This window comes from Symphalangus syndactylus, chromosome 16, assembly GCF_028878055.3.
Source record: "Symphalangus syndactylus isolate Jambi chromosome 16, NHGRI_mSymSyn1-v2.1_pri, whole genome shotgun sequence".
NCBI classification, from domain to species: Eukaryota; Metazoa; Chordata; class Mammalia; order Primates; family Hylobatidae; genus Symphalangus; species Symphalangus syndactylus.
Window position 1 is genome coordinate 28,625,728 of NC_072438.2, and position 18,720 is coordinate 28,644,447.

General features: G+C 38.8%; 1 protein-coding gene across 7 annotated transcripts in view; it reads right to left on the minus strand.

Annotated features, from left to right (window-relative positions):
* KCNIP4 (potassium voltage-gated channel interacting protein 4) overlaps positions 1–18,720 on the minus strand; it is a 1,214,216-nt gene that overhangs the window by 119,502 nt on the left and 1,075,994 nt on the right. For 6 of the 7 annotated variants that reach the window (XM_063619454.1, XM_055246095.2, XM_063619452.1 and 3 more), the window contains one exon: positions 2,611–2,735. In XM_063619454.1, the coding sequence (XP_063475524.1) occupies positions 2,611–2,735 (125 nt within the window). The remainder of the gene's footprint in view (positions 1–2,610; positions 2,736–18,720) is intronic. The other variant, XM_055246096.2, reaches the window with a different exon arrangement.

Here is an 18,720-nt window from a genome sequence, read left to right on the forward strand (position 1 = left end):
TGGTGTTCAGGGAACCAAGACAGTTAGTTTGCTTTCTCGGATGGAAGCTGCATCAGCTTGCTGCCATGCTGTAAAACCCAAGTGCTGCTGACCTGCTTAGTGTATTTCTGATATGCTTAGGGTTCATTTATTAGAATTGTACATTTGACTAGGGGGAAATAAAAATTAAAAGGCCACTCGTGTTTGATTTATGAGAGATGTCGATTAATATTTTCTGAGCAAACTGTGAAGTCCTTTCTTTTAAAGAATTATATAAAATAGGCTTTTGGCATATTCAGGTCTGATGGAAATTTGTCTCATGGGGCAGGGTGAGATGGGAGAAAGAGAAAGCAATAAAGATAGAGAAGAGAAAAAAATAGAGGAAGAAGAGGATGGGGAAGAGCTGAAAGGAGACAATAATTCACAAGGGGAAGAGACAGAAGAGGTGGAAAAAAAAGGAAAGGAAGGAGGAGGGAAGAAATAAGAGGTGGGGTCAGAAAGATTAAAAAAGGGGAAAGAAAAGAGTTTGGGAAAAGGGGAGAAGGAGAGGAAAGGAAGAAGATAAGGACATATGGGCAACAAAAAATAACATAAAATAAAATAAAGCAATTAATGCAGACTTTGGAGCCTAGCAATTTATTGTGAAGTGCCACTTGTATCAGACATGCTGCAGAGATGCTGGCTCCAAAGATTAATGATGGCAGTAATCATGATTCCAATTTATAGCAAATGCAATGAAAGGCAGCAAGACCCCAAACAGAGAAACCCTATGGGGATGGCAGTGGAATAATAACATAGCAGCAGTCGAGGAATACAGGGATGCTGAGAGATTGGATTCAGTTCTCCTGTATTCAACAACCATTCTGTATCTGATGTACAATCCAATGTTAAAAAGAAAAAAAAAAGTATACTTATTACTAGATCTTTGAATTACAGGAAAGAAATTTAGGTGTTCACATGAACACATGTGAAGTTTTATTCTGTGATTCACCTCCTCTGAGCACTGACTTTTGGCCCAGATTGGTCTTTTACACCTCCTTTCCTTTCTGTCCTTGCTGCTCAGTGTTTTTCTACTGCCAGTGGTCAATACCGCTGTTTCACTGCAAATGCCTACTGTCTCTGAAGCCTGGAACCGTTGCAGAATAGGCATAACTACTCATCCTCTTTCCTAGTTGTCAAAGCCGTTTTCCTTTTATGCACGTTTATTTGTATGTATTGTCTTGATAGATTACCTATCAAGATTCCTTTAATCAGTGGTCTGTGTGTGTGATGAGCACTCATCTCCATTATAATCTCCTCTGCCCCATCTATTGCCATGAAGTCCTAAGTCTTTGCAGATGATCAAGTTTTGGAGGAGAAACAAATTTACTCTACATAATAGAGGGAGAAAAACTTGAGAAAGCCCAGGGCAAGAAGAAGGGGGTGAGGAGCAGAAATGGGAGAAAGACAGATCCCATTCGTTCAGACAGATGGTGGAAACTTGTGTGCTGTGAGCATGCGGAAACCCTATAAAAATATTCTGCAGTGTCAACTACCGGTATGAATTCTCTGAGTAAATTGTTGTTGGGGATCCCAAAGAAGAAGCAGAGATTCTTATATGGTCTGCATAAGGTTGGACAAAGGCAGCAGCTGTGGTGGTCAGATGTGAAGAGGATGGAATTAGAAGAAATCCTTGGACATCACAGAATTCTACATGCCCTGGAACTGCGGATCTTAGGGAAGGAGTTTCAAAAGTGATCAAAGCAATTTAATTTGGATCTCCAGGGGTGCCCGTAGCTACTTTGGTTTCCATATGTATAAGAACAAACTATATGTTGGGGTGTGTATGTTATTTGATATATAAACATTTGATGCCTTTAAGGATGAACTTTCAGATAGATTCATGACAGCAAGTTTTCTCTCCCTATTCAGACCATAAGCTCCTTAAGGATAGAAGTGTATCTTCTCTGGCTTTTGAATAACCTGGAGCATCTAGTTTAACCCTTAGCACATACAAAGTATTTGGTAAGAGACTGTGTCTCATAGACTGCCTGGATCCACTCACTTTCTCTCACCCCACCCTCTGGGGTTTTCCGGGCTCTCATTCCCTTTTGAAGATGGTTCACCCAGGAGGGAGGGTCATCTGCACACTTGGATTGCAGAGAACCAGGTACAGTGATGACCTACAGACACCTGTGGTTTACAGACATTGGCAGCATGATTTTTTAAACTATAAAAGTTACAGCGATTATCCTCCAATTCCAGGAATGGAATCCCTTGATAGGCCTCTATCTATATTCAAGACTCAAGTCAAGCACCAGCCTGTATTTAAAAACTAAGGAAACAATGGAAGTTTATTGAAATTATGTCATTATAGTTGATGAAGAGAAAATATTTCAACCAAGAACTGAATTGAATAAAACTTTCTCAGAAACTCTCTTTGTTTAATGGGCAATTACAGTGTACCAGCATGGGTGTGCCACAGAGAATCAAAGTCCACAGATACTGATTATATTCCTATCTAGGAAGGATCAGTATGAAATACACATATGATGGGGCTTTCATAGAATGGGTTATTTCCCCCCTTTTTGTCTCATTTGTTAATGCTCCTCTGGGAACCGTGTGGAGGTAAAGTAAAAAGAAAGTTCTTACGTTCTTAAATCCTCTGTAAAGGATCTGAAGCTCTTTCTTAGTAAATTTGCTCTGGGCTTCCAGAAGCTCAAGGGCCTCGGGCCGATGCCTGACGGTGGCCATCTCCAGTTCATCTTCCACGCTGTCTGTGGAGGAAAACAAGAAAGAGTCTTAGGACCAGCTGCTGCTCACTGAGGCTTACACATAGCAACGCAGGAAAACGGAAGAACATGTCTGCTAATGTCTGTGATTGTCCACAGAAGAAGGACCCTCACAATGCCAATAAGGCCTTTACATTCCCCAGTTTAAGCATATTAAGCTGAAACACTTGTACATGATTTTTTTTGCATAGTCTTGTCATTAATGCAGATATTACAACTCTAGCATTTTTTTAAGAAAACAAAAAAGCACAGAAATTTATTTCAGATAATCAGTGGATTATATGATTACTTCAAATAAAAAGTTTAAGGAGCAATATATATTACTCTATAAATCTAACCGTGTAGTGACATATATTTCTTTTTTTTCCCAATGTTTAAGTTCAGAGGTACATGTGCAGGATGTGCAGGTTTGTTACATAGGTAAACGTGTGCCATGGTGGTTTGCTGCACAGATCATCCCATCACCCAGGTATGAAGCCTAGCATCCATTAGCTATTCTTCCTGATCCTCTCTCTCCCCAAACAGGTGCCCAGTGTGTGTTTTTCCCTGGCAGTGTATCCATGTGTTCTCATCGATCAGCTCCCCCTTACAAGTGAGAATATGCAGTGTTTGGTTTTCTGTTCCTGCATTAGTTGGCTGTAGATAATAGCTTCCAACTCCATCTATGTGCCTGAAAATAAAATGATCTCTCTCATTTTTATGGCTGCATAGTATTCCATGGTGTATATGTAGCACATTGTCTTTATCCAGTCTATCATTGGTGGGCATTTAGGTTGATTTTGTGACTTTCCTATTGTGAATAGTGCTGCAATGAACACATGCATGCATGTATCATTTATAATAGAATGAATTATATTCCTTTGGGTATATACCCGGTAATGGGATTGCTGGCTTAAATGGTATTTCTGCCTCTAGGTCTTTGAGGAATCACCATACTATCTTCCACAATGGTTGAACTAATTCACACTCCCACCAACAGTGTAAAAGTTTCCCTTTTTCTCTACAACCTCACCAGCATCTCCAGCATTTTTAAGGTATAGTTAGAAAAACATAAAAGATCACCAATAGTCCAACCTGGAATTTGTTTCTATATAACAACCACTAGTTATAAACAATGCAATTGTCATTTAATAATAATCAGTTTTGTGCCCTATGTATAATGCAACTACAAGATAGACTCTGCTAATGTTCTCTAAGGATTCCATTGAAATCAGATACTGTGCCCAGTTAGTTGGGAGGCTGAGGTGGGAGGACTGCTTGAGCCCAGGAGGCTGAGGCTGCAGTGAGCAGTGATGGAACCACTGCAGTCCAGTCTGGGTGACAGCATGAGACCCTGTCTCAAACAAACAAACAAACAAAAATAGAACCTTAGACTGTCAGAATTGAAGGATGCCTGAAGAAAGATATAAGAAGATAGAGAAAGAAGGAAACCTCCCTAATTCACTCTATGAAGCCAGCATCACCCTAATAACAAAACCAGCAAATGACATAACCAACAGGGAACACTACAGACCGATATCCTTGATGAACATAGATGTTAAAATCCTTAACAAAATACTAGCTAGCCGAATCCAACAACATATCAAAAAGATAATCCACCACGATCAAGTGGGTTTCACACCAGGAATGCAGGGATGGTTTAACATACACAAGTCAATAAAAGTGATATGCCACATAAACAGAATCAAAAACAAAAATCACATGATCATCTCAGTAGATGCTGAAAACTGTTCAACAAAATCCAACATTCCTTTATGATTAAAACTCTCAGCAAAATTGGCATACAAGGCACATACTTTGATGTAATAAAAGCCATCTGTGACATACCCACAGCCAACATAATACTGAATGGGGAAAAGTTGAAAGCATTCCCTCTGAGAACGGGAACAAGACAAGGATGCCCACTGTCCCCATTCCTCTTCAACATGGTATTGGAAGTCCTAGCCAGAGCAATCAAACAAGAGAAAGAAATAAAGGGCACCCAAATTGGTAAAGAGGAAGTCAAACTGTCATTGTTTGTTGATGACATGATTGTTTACCCTGAAAACCCTAAGGACTTCTTCAGAAAGCTCCTAGAACTGATAAAAGAATTCAGTGAAATTTCTGGATGGAAGATTAATGTACACAAATCAGTAGCTCTTCTATACATGAACAGTGACCAAACAGAGAATCAAATCAAGAACTCCACCCCTTCACAATAGCTGCAAAAATATAAAATACTTAGGAATGTACCTAACAAAGGAGTCAAAAGACCTCTACAAGGAAAACTACAAAACACTGTTGAAAGAAATCATGACACAAACAAATGGAAACACATCCCATGCTCATGGATGGGTAGAATCAATATCGTGAAAATGACCATACTGGCTGGGCACAGTGGCTCACGCTTGTAATCCCGGCACTTTGGGAGGCTGAGGCAGGCAGATCACGAGGTCAGGAGATCAAGACCATGGTGAAACCCCATCTGTACTAAAAATACAAAAAAAAAAAAAAAAAAATTAGCCGGGTGTGGTGACGGGCGCCTGTAGTCCCAGCTAATCAGAGAGGCTGAGGCAGGAGAATGGTGTGAACCCGGGAGGCGGAGCTTGCAGTGAGCCAAGATCGCACCACTGCACTCCAGCCTGGATAACAGAGCAAGACTCCATCTCAAAAAAAAAAAAAAAAAAAAAAAAAAAAAAAAAAAAAAAAAAAAAAAAAGAAAATGACCATATTGTCAGAAGCAATCTACAAATTCAACGTAATCCTCATCAGAATACCACCATTATTCTTCACAGAATTAGAAAAAACAACTCTAAAATTCATGTGGAACCAAAAAAGAGCCCACATAGCCTCATAGCCAAAGCAAGACTAAGCAAAAAGAACAAATCTGGAGGCATCATACTACCTGATTTCAAACTATACTATAAAGCCATAGTCGCCAAAACAGTGTGATACTGGTATAAAAATTGGCACATGGACCAATGGAACAGAATAGAGAATTTGGAAATAAACCCAAATACTTACAGCCAAATGATCTTTGACAAAGCAAACAAAAACATAAAGTGGGGGAAATGACACCCTTTTCAACCAGTGGTGCTGGGATAATTGGCTAGCCTCATGTAGGAGAATGAAACTGGGTCCTCTTCTCTCACCTTATACAAAAATCAACTCAAGATGGATTAAGGACTTAAATCTAAGACCAGATACTGTAAAAATTCTAGAAGATAACATTGGAAAAACCCTTTTAGACAAGGGTTCATGACCATGAACCCAAAAGCAAAAGCAACAAAAACAAAGATAAATAGCTGGGACCTCATTAAACTAAAGAGCTTTTGCATGGCAAAAGGAACAGTCAGCAGAGTAAACAGACAACCCACAGAGTGGGAGAAAATCTTCACAATCTATACATCTGACAAAGGACTCATATCCAGAATGTACAACGAACTCAAATCAGTAAGAAAGAAACCAACAACCCCATCAAAAAGTAAGCTAAAGACATGAATGGACGATTCTCAAAAGAAGATATACAACTGGCTAACAAACATGAAAATATGCTCACCATCACTAATGATCAGGGAAATGCAAATCAAAACCACAATGCAATACCACCTTACTCCTGCAACAATGGCCATAATCAAAAAATCAAAAAACAGAAGATATTGGTGTGGATGTGGTGAACAGGGAACACTTCTACATTGCTTGTGGGAATGTAAACTAGCACAGCCATTATGGAAAACAGTGGGGAGATTCCTTAAAGAACTAAAAGTAGAACTACCATTTGATCCAGCAATCCCACTACTGGGTATCTGCCCAAAGGAAAAGAAGTCATTATTCAAAAAAGATACTTGCACGTGCATGTTTACAGCAGCACAATTCACAATTGCAAAATTGTGGAAGCAACCCAAATGCCCATCAATCAATGAGTGGATAAAGAAACTGTGATATATTTATATAATGGAATACTACTCAGCCACAAAAAGGAATGAATTAATGGCATTTGGAGTGACCTGAATGAGATTGGAGACTATTATTCTAAGTGATGTAACTCGGGAATGGAAAACCAAACCTCATATGTTCCCACTGATTTGTGTGAGCTAAGCTATGAGAACGCAAAGGCTAAGAATGATACAATGGACTCTGGGGACTTGGGGGGAAGAGTGGGAGACAGGAGAGGGATAAAAGACTACCAATATTGTGCAGCGTATACATGGGTGATGGGTACACCAAAATCTCACAAATCACCACTGAAGAACTTACTCATGCAACCAAATACCACCTGTACCCCAATAATTTATGAGGAAAAAAAAGAATTGAAGGACATCTGCGCATTTTACAAGTAAAGTGAAAAAAGAAATCAGATATTTTGCCTTGGGCTACAAAATAAAATGTTCAGATTAGGTGCTGATATGGGTAAAGTAAACAGCAGCCAGTTGGTTTCATGGGTACATACTGGATGGACGGGGGCCTAAGGGATGTTCTATTTAGGTCCATTTTGTAGTCAAGAGTCAATAGGTATAGATAAGCTTTAAAATATTGTACTTTGCTTTGTGAATTGTGTTTACACTATAATTTCTCAAAGATGTTTTATGCAAAAAGGAATTTTGTGCCCATAGATGTTTGGAAAATACTGTGAACTTTAATGTAATTTTGTCACAAAATATTAAAATATACAGGTTTGAGAAGACCTGTAACAAGAAGTCCTGTTTAACTTTGCATAACCCAACTGACCCCAAAGGTATTTGTCCATAGAACATTTTCTGGCCTAAGTAACATCTGGTAATATCTCCACATTTGCCCTAGGGTCATGTAAGCACAAGTCTGGAGGATTTGGAAATATATTAGGGTTCAGGTGCTTGTATCTCAAATATCATCCTTCAGTCCAGCTCCCTTGAAGTGGGGTCAGATAGTGGCCTATGGGAATTCTCTCTGTTGTGTAAACCAGTCCACATCTCAGATGAGGAACTTAGCAGGAATAAAAACATCCAGGCTCAGTATGAATCCATGGCTTCCCTTTTCTATCCTTTCTTCTTGACTACAGATTCTAGACTCAGAGAGAAGAGTCTAAGGATAACAGTCAGCTCCTCTCATCCCAGGGCCATTAGGACCCCAATCCCTTGTCCCATGGGTCAGTTGGAAATGTCCTTTTTGCCAAAGTCGAGCCATTTTTGACACTAATAACGCTGCCTCTTGCTAACATCTGCTCCTCCTTACTACTCTGCCTCACTGACAGCATTAAGGGGCAAAAGCTCTCACTTAGCAATGAAGAGAAGGTCAGTGGCACCCTAATCTTAGCATATCTTAATTATTGCCCTCAAGGAGCTTACAAAAAAAAATATTGGTGATGAAACAAACACTTGGAGTGGCTATATTTGTGAAAATGAGTAATAGATGAAAACAAACATTTGCTTTGTACTTTTTATATTATAATAACTTATCTGGAAAGAGTGAAATGGAAGAGCTTCAGAATAGTGATGGATGAATAAAGATAATAGAAAAGGACATGGAAAGATGAGAAGGCTAAGAATAAACTGAGCTGACAAGGATAAAATTGATGAGAAAGTAAGTAGTTGTGCTCCTAAAGTATGTGGGAAGAGCTAAAAGTAGCTGAGAAAAGGCACCTAGGTATCAACAAATTGATCTGGGCTTTATGGGGAAATAAAAAAAGCCAAAATAGGGTTCCTTCAATTTTCTCCTTCATTAATTTGAACAAATGGGTTGATTCTATTCAATGGGTCCTGAGATAGAAAAGATGATGGAAAATGTTGCTTTTAGACTGCTGTTGATCCAATGACTTCAACTATGTTGTATTATTGTATTTGCCAATGCAGGAGTAAATATCATGCAACAGACCTCATGTAAATAGATAATATCAAATAGAAAGCCTGTGCTTTCTTGAACAATGTCTGATGTAATCTTCTTCTGAATCATTTATAGTGCAAGTTCTTCAAACTAAAATGTTCCATTTTCCTTTTCCACGTGTTAAAACGTATATATCTTTCATGATCCAATTTAAATGTAAGTGCCTCACCTCTGAAGCCTCTCTGGATTGCCCCACTATGGAAAATTGATGACCCCTGGTCATCATTCCCACACTCTGGTTCTTGTATAGCATGTAAAACATAACATCATGATCTGCTCATGTTTGTTTTCGCCATTGTGAGTTTTTTGTAGACAAGATCAATATCTTACATGTCTTGTTCATCCTCTGAACCTAACAGGGAGTCTGATACTCCTTTGTCACTTAAGAATAATCTGGTAAACAAACAATGTTCCTGCTCAACTTTCTGATCCTCTCCAATCCCTTGAATATTTGCCACCCTATAGGAAAATATTTTTCAAACTGAAATTTGTGGACTGTGGGTAGACCTCAAATGTCTTCTTTAGAATCACTATGTTCTCTATTTATTGTGTTGGGAAATACAGCAAAAGTAGAGGGGATTTTAATTAAATTTTCTGAGCAGTCTTTCAATCATAACATAACCTTGTCTAGACCTAGTGACCCTCACACGGGAAAGAAACAAAACAGCGGATTAACTTCTGGGCCTTTGTATTGGGCAGCAATCTGAGCTGTGCTACAAATGGAGTTTCTGTCTCTGCAGATGCAAAGTCTGAGACAAAAGACACAGGGCTGGAGGATCAGTATAATTAAGTGTGCATGATAGGATGATCATTACATGCAGTATTAAAAAAAAAAAAAAAACGCCCTCGAAGTGTCTGCCTGTGGGCTCTCTTGCTTTTCCAGCTGTCTGGTACTTTACTTCTTAATGAGTCCTACCTGCCAAAGGGCTGTTTCTATTTCTAGGCAGGTGACAGGCTATAAAAACATAACTGAAATCATCAGCAATCACCAGCATATGATAAATTAAAAAAGCAACACCACCGAACCCAATCAACTCTGATTCTTGGAGGCAAACTATGGGGAGCACAGCATGATTCCATGTAGGACTGTGAATTCTTGTTGTGACTCAGCCACCTTGTTAAGAGCCTGCATTTTGGGTGGTTTTAACCCAGTACCTAACATTTATCGAGCCCCTGTTGTATGCCAGGAGATGGGCGAGGTGCTTGATTGGCATAATCCTAACCCTCACAATAACCCCAGAGTGAGGTATAATTGTTTATTTTTCACATACATGGAGACTGAGTCTCATGCATGTGAAGAAATTCATGACCAGAAGTCAAATATGTGTTTATATATATATAAAACATATATATATCCTATGCATCTATATGGAAACCCATAGAGATGCACAGGGACTGGATTTACACCCAGGTCTTTGATGCCACAGCTTATGTTCTTCCCACTTCCCAATTTGCCACAGTCTCTTTCAATACCAGCAGAAATAATGATACAAATAATGATAACCTCTCTTCTCTCTTATTTTGTCAAACTCCTCAGAAAATTAACTATATTCATTAGGTCTATTTTCTTGCTCTCTCCTTAACCTACTGCAGTCGGACTTCTGGTCCTATGGTGGACTGAATTGTGTCCCTCCTCAAATTCATATGTTGAAGGTCTAACCCTGTATTTGGAGGTAGGGCCTTGAAGAAGATAGTTAAGGATAGGCCGGGCGTGGTGGCTCACGCCTATAATCCCAGCACTTTGGGAGGCCGAGGTGGGTGGATCACCTGAGGTCAGGAATTCGAGACCAGCCTGGCCAACATGGCAAAACCCTTGTCTCTACTAAAAATACAAAAAATTAGGCGGGCGTTGTGGCGGGTGCCTGTAATCCCAGCTACTCGGGAGGCTGAGGCAGAAGAATCGCTTGAACCTGGGAGGCAGAGGTTGCAGTGAGCAGAGATCTTGCTACTGCACTCCAGCCTGGGCAATGAGAGTGAAACTCCATCTCAAAAAAAAAAAAAAAAAAAAAAAAAGATAGTTAAGGATAAATAAGGTCATAAAAGCCTTGTAGGACTGGTGTCCTTTTAAGAAGAGGAAGACACACCAGGAACGTGAGCTTACAGAAGAAAGGCCATGTGAAGATAGAGTGGGAAGATGGTTCACGGCTGGTAAGTTGACCTTGAACTTCCAGCCTTTAGAATTGTGAGAGAATAAATTTCTGTGGCTTAAGCCACCGAGTCTGTGCCATTGTGTTACAGCAGCCCTAGCAAACGAATATATCTACCTATATTATATTCAAATGACACACAACACTGATAAAAGTAGGTCTTGTTATCCACAAAGTTTGCACAGTGAGTGCTGGGCAGTTTGCTAGCCAATTATGTCATTTAATCTTCACAATACCTTTCAAGAGAAGGATTATCATCCCTATTTTATAAATGAGAAAATTGAGGCTTGGAGAGTCTAAGTAACTTGGCCATAACCCAAGTAACCCTTGGCCAAATGGCTAGTTAGTAAACAAGGTGAAGACAGGTGTCTCCAGCAGCCCAAAGTACAGGTTACTGAGCACCATGCTGGGAATGTTAATAGCAACCATCACCCTATGGAGAACTCTCACTCTAAGCCTGGTTGTATATTATCTCATTTTAATACAGACAGAAGTTCAGTGAGATAGCTACATTTTACAAGAAATCACGTAGCCCTCATTTTACAAGGAGTAAACTGGGACTCACATTTCTGAAATAACTTACTCAAGGTCGCACAGCTGATAAGTGACAGGGCTGGGATTTAATCCCTGGCTTTTTGACACCAAAGACCATGAGCTTAGTCAATACGCTATTTTAAGAGATGGCAACAATTAAATTACTTGGTTCAAAATCCTAGGAGATAAAAGATTTTAAATCACAAACTAGCTGGCTGCTGAACCTCCAATGCCTCAATTTCTTTCCAGGGAAAATATGCCTGGGCACCTTCAGGAGATCACCAGACCAGCAGACAAAGCTGTGCTGATAAGAAACACATGGCAGAATAAGGTACGAAGTGATGGGATCTCAGAGCTGGAAGGAACACAGGAAGTTGTTTTTCCGCATTTTACCCCTGAGAAATTTAGATTTGGGAAAGATGAATGTTTGTTTGAGACAAAAACCAGAACCAGATGGGACTCTGGCCTCTGGAGTCATCTCCAGGCCATGCTGACATATCGTCACTCAGGCATCTTGCAGAGGAGCCAATTCAAATGCGCATTTGCATCCTGAGATAAGCGAAATACAAACAGTATTTTAATTCATGTATCTTCTAACAAATTTAATTTTAATCAGACAACAAATTCCCAAACCCAGACACCCTTGAGCTTCCTGGCTGTATCTTTTTGTCCTTTGTTCTTTAGATTTCAGTCTCAGTCTGACTCAACAGTCCCCTCAGGCCATGACACAATTGGGCTAGAAATTGGAATTCAAATCATCTGGGAACAACAGAATGAGTTTTAAAAATAGTAGTCATCGTTCTCCCCTTTCTCACAACTTCTCTTAAAATACAGTAGAAGCTTGGTACAGCTCAACTCATAATTATGCAAATTTGACTCTGAGGTCAAATCATGCTGTCCAGAACACTACTACAGAACATCTTGCCTTACAAACAAATATGAGTGTGAGTCCTACCTTCTGACGACATGCTTTGGAAACAAGTCTTCTAATGCAGAAAACAAATAATATTATGAAGAATAATGTCCCTTTTTGAGAAAGCTGATTCAGAACTCAGGCCATGTGTGCAGAGATGGGTCCTTGCCTATAAAGCACGAAACACTGTGAGGCTGTTGCCTTGTTCTTTTATTTAGGTCCTGCCAAAATACTGGAAGGATTATCTTATTTGGCACATTGAAGGTGCTCCATAAGAGAATGTGAAATAAATAACTACTTGAAGCATTCCAAGAATAGTGAGTGTATCTACAGCAGGTCCCATTTCTTTTTTTTTTTTTCTCTTTTTTTCTTTTTTTGAAATGGAGTCTTGCTCTTGCTGCCCAGGTTGGAGTGCAGTGGCGCAATCTTGACTCACTGCATGCTCCGCCTCCCAGGTTAAAGCGATTCTCCTGGCTCAGCCTCCCAAGTAGCTGGAATTACAGGAAAGCCCCACCACACCTGGCTAATTTTTGTATTTAGTAGAGATGGGGTTTCACTGTGTTGATTAGGCTGGTCTCAAACTCTTAACTTCAGGTGATCCATGCACCTCGGCCTCCCAAAGTGCTGGGATTATAGGTGTGAGTCACAGCACCCAGTCCCATTTCTAAATACAACATGACTCTTCTTTAAAAATAAATGTATCCATTTGTCATTCTAAAAAGATTATAAATATTGTAACTTTAAAATTCTATTTGAGCTGAAATTAATTTGTCTAGACAAAAATTCGGCCTGCTTGACTTATATTGCTTTATCTCATTGATAAAAATACCCTCTGAGCCATTACTCCTAATGTTTATGTTTTATTAAATTGGCCGAATAGTGAGTTGATCCATATGGCAATAACATCATAATGAGGTTGATCACTTTCTAATGATATGTTATATATTATTAAATATTTAGAAGCTTGGTCCAGTGGTGGATATTGGAGGAAGATTTCCAATGCTGAAAGATTCTTGAGCATAGCATTAGATGCTATTCCTGAGAACTTCTAGGATAAGGAGGTGATGCTATTGTTTGTTTAATGTTCAAGTCTGATACATCAGGACAAAGAAAAAGCTGCCTGGAGGAAGATTTCCAAAGCGAATTTTCATGGCACTGATATAATTTATCTCCACCCTTCTTTTCTACTGCAAAAACTTGTAGAGGGATGACAACATACTCACCATTCCATTCCTCGGTTCTGCTGCTCACAAAGCTCAAAGAGGGTGGCATGATAATCAGCTGAGGAAATAGTTTCTTGGGTGGAGGAATTTGCTGAAGTCCGCACAGCTGTGCAGCTGATGAGTGTGGGCAGGGGGAGCCAAGACCTGCCCCAAACCTGTCTTTCCTCTTCCTGTTACATCATTTGACCTCCCTGGATAGAGAGTTTAAACTGGGGCCAGACCCTGTAAGCAACTCTTTAAACTTTGCCAATTTTAAATGCTTTATTGCAAGAATGCAGAGGTCTGGGACCTCCTTTGACTTTTCCCGTCTTTATTACTATTCACCCATCCACCTACCAAGAGTTATTTTCAGGTGCACATGGAGAGTATAGAAGCAATTAATTCCAAGCTGATCACACACAGGCTGCGAGTAGAGAGTAGTCAATCCATTTGAAACACTGCGGGAGTCCTAGGCCTTCCCAGACCAACCTGAGCAATTGGAATCCTGATGTTTTAGTTAGTTTGACATGTATTTCTGCAACCCTGGCCCTGAATGTATGTTAGAACCAAAATACGAAAACAAATAAACACCAAAAAATGAACAAAACCATTTATAATTAGTACTTTATCTTATTTAATATTTGTATACCACATTGAAAAATGTGGAAATTTTTCCACTTCTTGGAAAATGGCCATTTAGTTTGAACATCTTCTGTTACAGGTGCTTGTTGGCAATGACATTGCAATTTCCATTCTGGGAGAATGAGAATTGCTTTGCAATTTCATAATTGAATTCAATCACTTATGAAATATAACAACCCAGTGGTGAACAGCTGAAGCTATTTGTCACAGCACTTATGAAATAGATTGTCTCTACCTTATTTACAAACATAAATAACTCTTCAACAAGCTTAGATTTTAAAAAATAATCACCTAATTGAAATGCTTATTATCAGCATTAACCATATTATTACTACAGCATCATGAACAGCCCGTTATGGTAGGAGCTATTATTATTATTATTTTTGAGATGGAGTCTTACTCTGTCACCCAGGCTGGAGTGCAATAGCATGGTCTCAGCTCACTGCAACCTCCACCCCCTGGGTTCAAACAATTCTCCTGCCTCAGCCTCCCAAGTAGCTGGGACTACAGGCATGTGCCAACACACCTGGCTAATTTTTGTATTTTTAGTAGAGACGGGGTTTCACTGTGTTGGCCAGGCTGGTCTCAAACTCCTGACCTCATGATCCACCTGCCTCGGCCTCCCAAAGTGCTGGGATTACAGACATCAGCCACTGTGCCTGGATGAGTTATTATTTTTTAGGTGGTAGGGTCTTAACTGATTTTTGGTAAATAAGAAAAACAAAAATTATATTGCCAGTCATTATGCACAGACAGAAAATCTACAATAGGAATGCTGAGGGGGCAGAGGAAGGAAACAAGAAATTTAATTGAACTTACACATAAAGACAGACCAGAAGAGATTGATATTCTAGTCAGGAAAGGCAAAAGCTGAGAGGTATTATGAGCAAAGAGAAAAATTTTAAAAAGCAATGGTATGTGGAGAGAGATGAAGAAAGCCCAGATTAGTTCACTAAATTAAAAATGCTCTATCAAAGGAGTGTCTCAAATTTTGATAGACTTTCTCTTAGTTGTCCTAAAAATCTAATAATAAGACACACATATGTGTATGTTCATTATGACACTAATCACAATAGCAAAGGCATGGAATCAACCTAAATGCCCATCAATGGTAGACTGGATAAAGAAAACGTGATACATATACACCATGGGATACTATGCAGCCATAAAAAAGAACAAGATTATGACATTTGCAGAAACATGGATGGAGCTGGAGGCCATTATCCTTAGCAAATTAATACAGGAACAGACAACCAAATACCACATGTTCTCACTTATAATTGCAAGCTAAAAGATAAGAACACATGGATACATAGAGGGAAACAACAGACACTGGGCCCAGTGGAATGTGGAGGGTGGGAGGAGGAAGAGGATTAGGAAAAATAACTAACCAGTACTAGGCTTAATGTGACTGTGCAGTGGGTTCACCTTACCCGCTGCCTAGACAGAGCCAATTTATCAAGACAGGGGAATTGCAATGGAGAAAAAATAATTCATGCAGAGCCAGCTTTGCGGGAGACCCGAGTTTTATTGTTACTCAAATCAGTCTCCCTGAGCATTCAGAGGTGGGAGTTTTTAAGGATAATTTGGTGAGTAGGGGCTCAGGAAGTGAGGAGTGCTGATTGGTCAGTTTGGAGATGGAATCATAGAGGGCTCCAAGTGGGTTTTCTTGTTGTCTTCCGTTCCTGAGTGGGATCTCAGAAATGATTGACTCAGATTATCGGTCTAGGTGGTATCAACTGATTCATCAAGTGCAGGGTCTGCAAAATATCTCAAGCCCTGATCTTAGGTTTTACAATAGTGATGTGATCCCCAGGAGCAATTTGGGGAAGTTCAGACTCTTGCAGCCAGAGGCTGCATGACCCCTAAACTATAATTTCCAATCTTGTGGCTAATTTGTTAGTCCTGTAAAGGCAGGCTGGTCTCCAGGCAAGAAGGGAGTCTTTTCTGGAAAGGGCTATTATCAGTTTCGTTTCAGAGTCAAACCATACACTAAATTCTTTCCCAAGGTTAGTTCAGCCTACGCCCAGGAATGAACAAGGACAGCTTAAAGGCTAGAAACAAGATGGAGATCTCTTTCACTGTCATAATTTCCTCAGTTAAACTTCTGCAAAGGAGTTTTCATTAATACCTGGGTATTTATGACCAGACAAAATAATCTGTACAACAAATCTCTGTGACACGAGTTTACCTAATAACAAACCTGCACATGCACCCCTGAACTTAGAAGTTAAAATGAAGGAAGAAAAAGAGCAAAGAACAATCACTAATATTTATAGCATTTGTTTTGTGTAAGCTCACTCTCTCTTTGAGTGTGTATACATATATATACACACACATATACAAATATATACACACACATATACAATATACATATGTATGTATAACTATATATACATATGTATGTGTATGTTTATATACATACACATGTATATATACACACATGTATATACACATATGTATATATACACGTATGTGCATGTATACACATGTATACACATGTATGTGTATGTATATATACACATATGTATATATACACATGTATGTGTATGTATATATACACATATGTATATATACACTTACACATATGTATATATACATATGCACATGTATGTATATTATATACACATGAATGTATATATACCTATACATATGTGTCTATATATGTACACACATATACATGCATACATATGCATATGTATATATAAATATAAATACATATGCATATGCATGTAAACATGTATGTATACATATATACATACATATGCATATATAGTATATATGTATGTATATGTATATATGTATGTACACATATATACAACATACATACGCATATGTATGTAAACATGTATGTATACATGTATATATGTATATACATATATACATGTTAAGTATATAACATGTATATATACATATATATGTATATATACACTCATAAAATCCCCATCAGTGTACTATGAATGCTATATTCTTGTTCTGTAGATGAAGATACCAACACAGAGAGACTAAGTAACTTGCTCATGGTCACACAGTAACAGAGTCAGGGAATGGACTCTGGGAAGTCTGGTTCCAGGATTCATGTAATAACTATTCAGCTGTTCTGCCTCCCCCAGAACAGGAGAGAGGATGATGCCCCACTTATCTAGAATTCATGCACCCAAATAGGAATCAGAAAATTAGCAGCAAAAGGGCTCTATGCAGAAAATGGAGCTCTGTGAGAATTGAAAGGGGTATTGAGTCCAGCCCCTCAACTTTGTAAGTTCATGCCACATACAGAGCCTTAGCTGCAGTGGTTGTAAATCAAAAACCATTAGGCACATCAGCAGCAGAACTGGGCCTAAATCTTGATCTCCTTGATTCCTATTGCAGCACTTTGTCAAATGCCTGCCTCAGTATCTTTTATGGATAAGAGTGTCTCCATCCTTACTGTACCCACAGTTTTAATAAGCTTCTGATTCCACATCAGAAGCAGGTGCTAATAATGGAGAAGGAGCATACACTGGAAGGAGTCCATGAGCCACAGTTACAATACCTAACTTTCACCACTGGCTCTTCATTATTATGTCTAAGCAATGTGATATTCTGTGTATAAATATTGTCACCCTGCTTTTATAGATAAAGAAATCAGGGTTGGAAGAAAGGATGTAACTGATGAAGGACATAGAAATAGGATGTTATGGAGTCAGGACTTAAACCCAAGCTTACTGACTCTGAAGCCTAGAAGTGACTGCAGATTGAGAGTAATGGAGGGAACATAAAGTTAAAAAACATCATAAGCATACTAGAGAAAAGGGTAATGATAAAAGTCAGTGGCTAACTTATTCTTTAAGAAAATGTTTTATTCTGCTTATTTTAGAAGGTAACAGAAATGTGATACATTTTTAAATATTAAAAAATGGCAGCTTATTCATAATAGCCAAAATATGGAAACAACTTATGTCCATCAATAAACAAATGGATAAAGAGACTGATATATACAATGGAATACTATTCAACCTTGAAAAAGGAGATCCTACTATTTGTCACAACATGAATGAACCTGGAGGACCTTATGTTAAGTGAAATAAGCAAAACGCAGAGAAAGAAAAATATTGCATGATGTCATTTACATAACGAACCTAAAAAAAACAGTTGAATACACAGAGATAGAGAATAAAACAATGGTTAAAGTGGGGAGGAAGTAGGGAGATGTAGGTCAAGGTATAGAAAGTAACATATAGGATGAACAAGTCTAGAGATCTAAATTACAACATGAAAATTCTATGGTTCAACATATGCAAATCAATAAATGTGATTCACCGCATAAACAGAATCAAAAGCTGGAACATTATGATCATCTCAATAGACACAGAAACAGATTTCAGTAACACCCAATATCCCTTTATGATAAAAACTCTCACCAGGCTAGGCATCTAAATAACATAGCTCAAAATAATAAGAGCCATCTATGACAAACCCACAGCCAACATCATACTAAATGGGCAAAAGCTCCAACCATTCTCCTTGGGAACTGGAACATGACAAGGATGCTCACTCTCACCACTCCTATTCAACATGGTATTGGAAGTCCTAGCCAGAGCATTCAGGTGAGAGAAAGAAATAAAAGGTATTTAAATAGGAAAGGAAGAAGTCAAACTATCTCTCCACTGATGATATGACTCTATACCTAGAAAATCCTAAAGATCCTTTCAAAA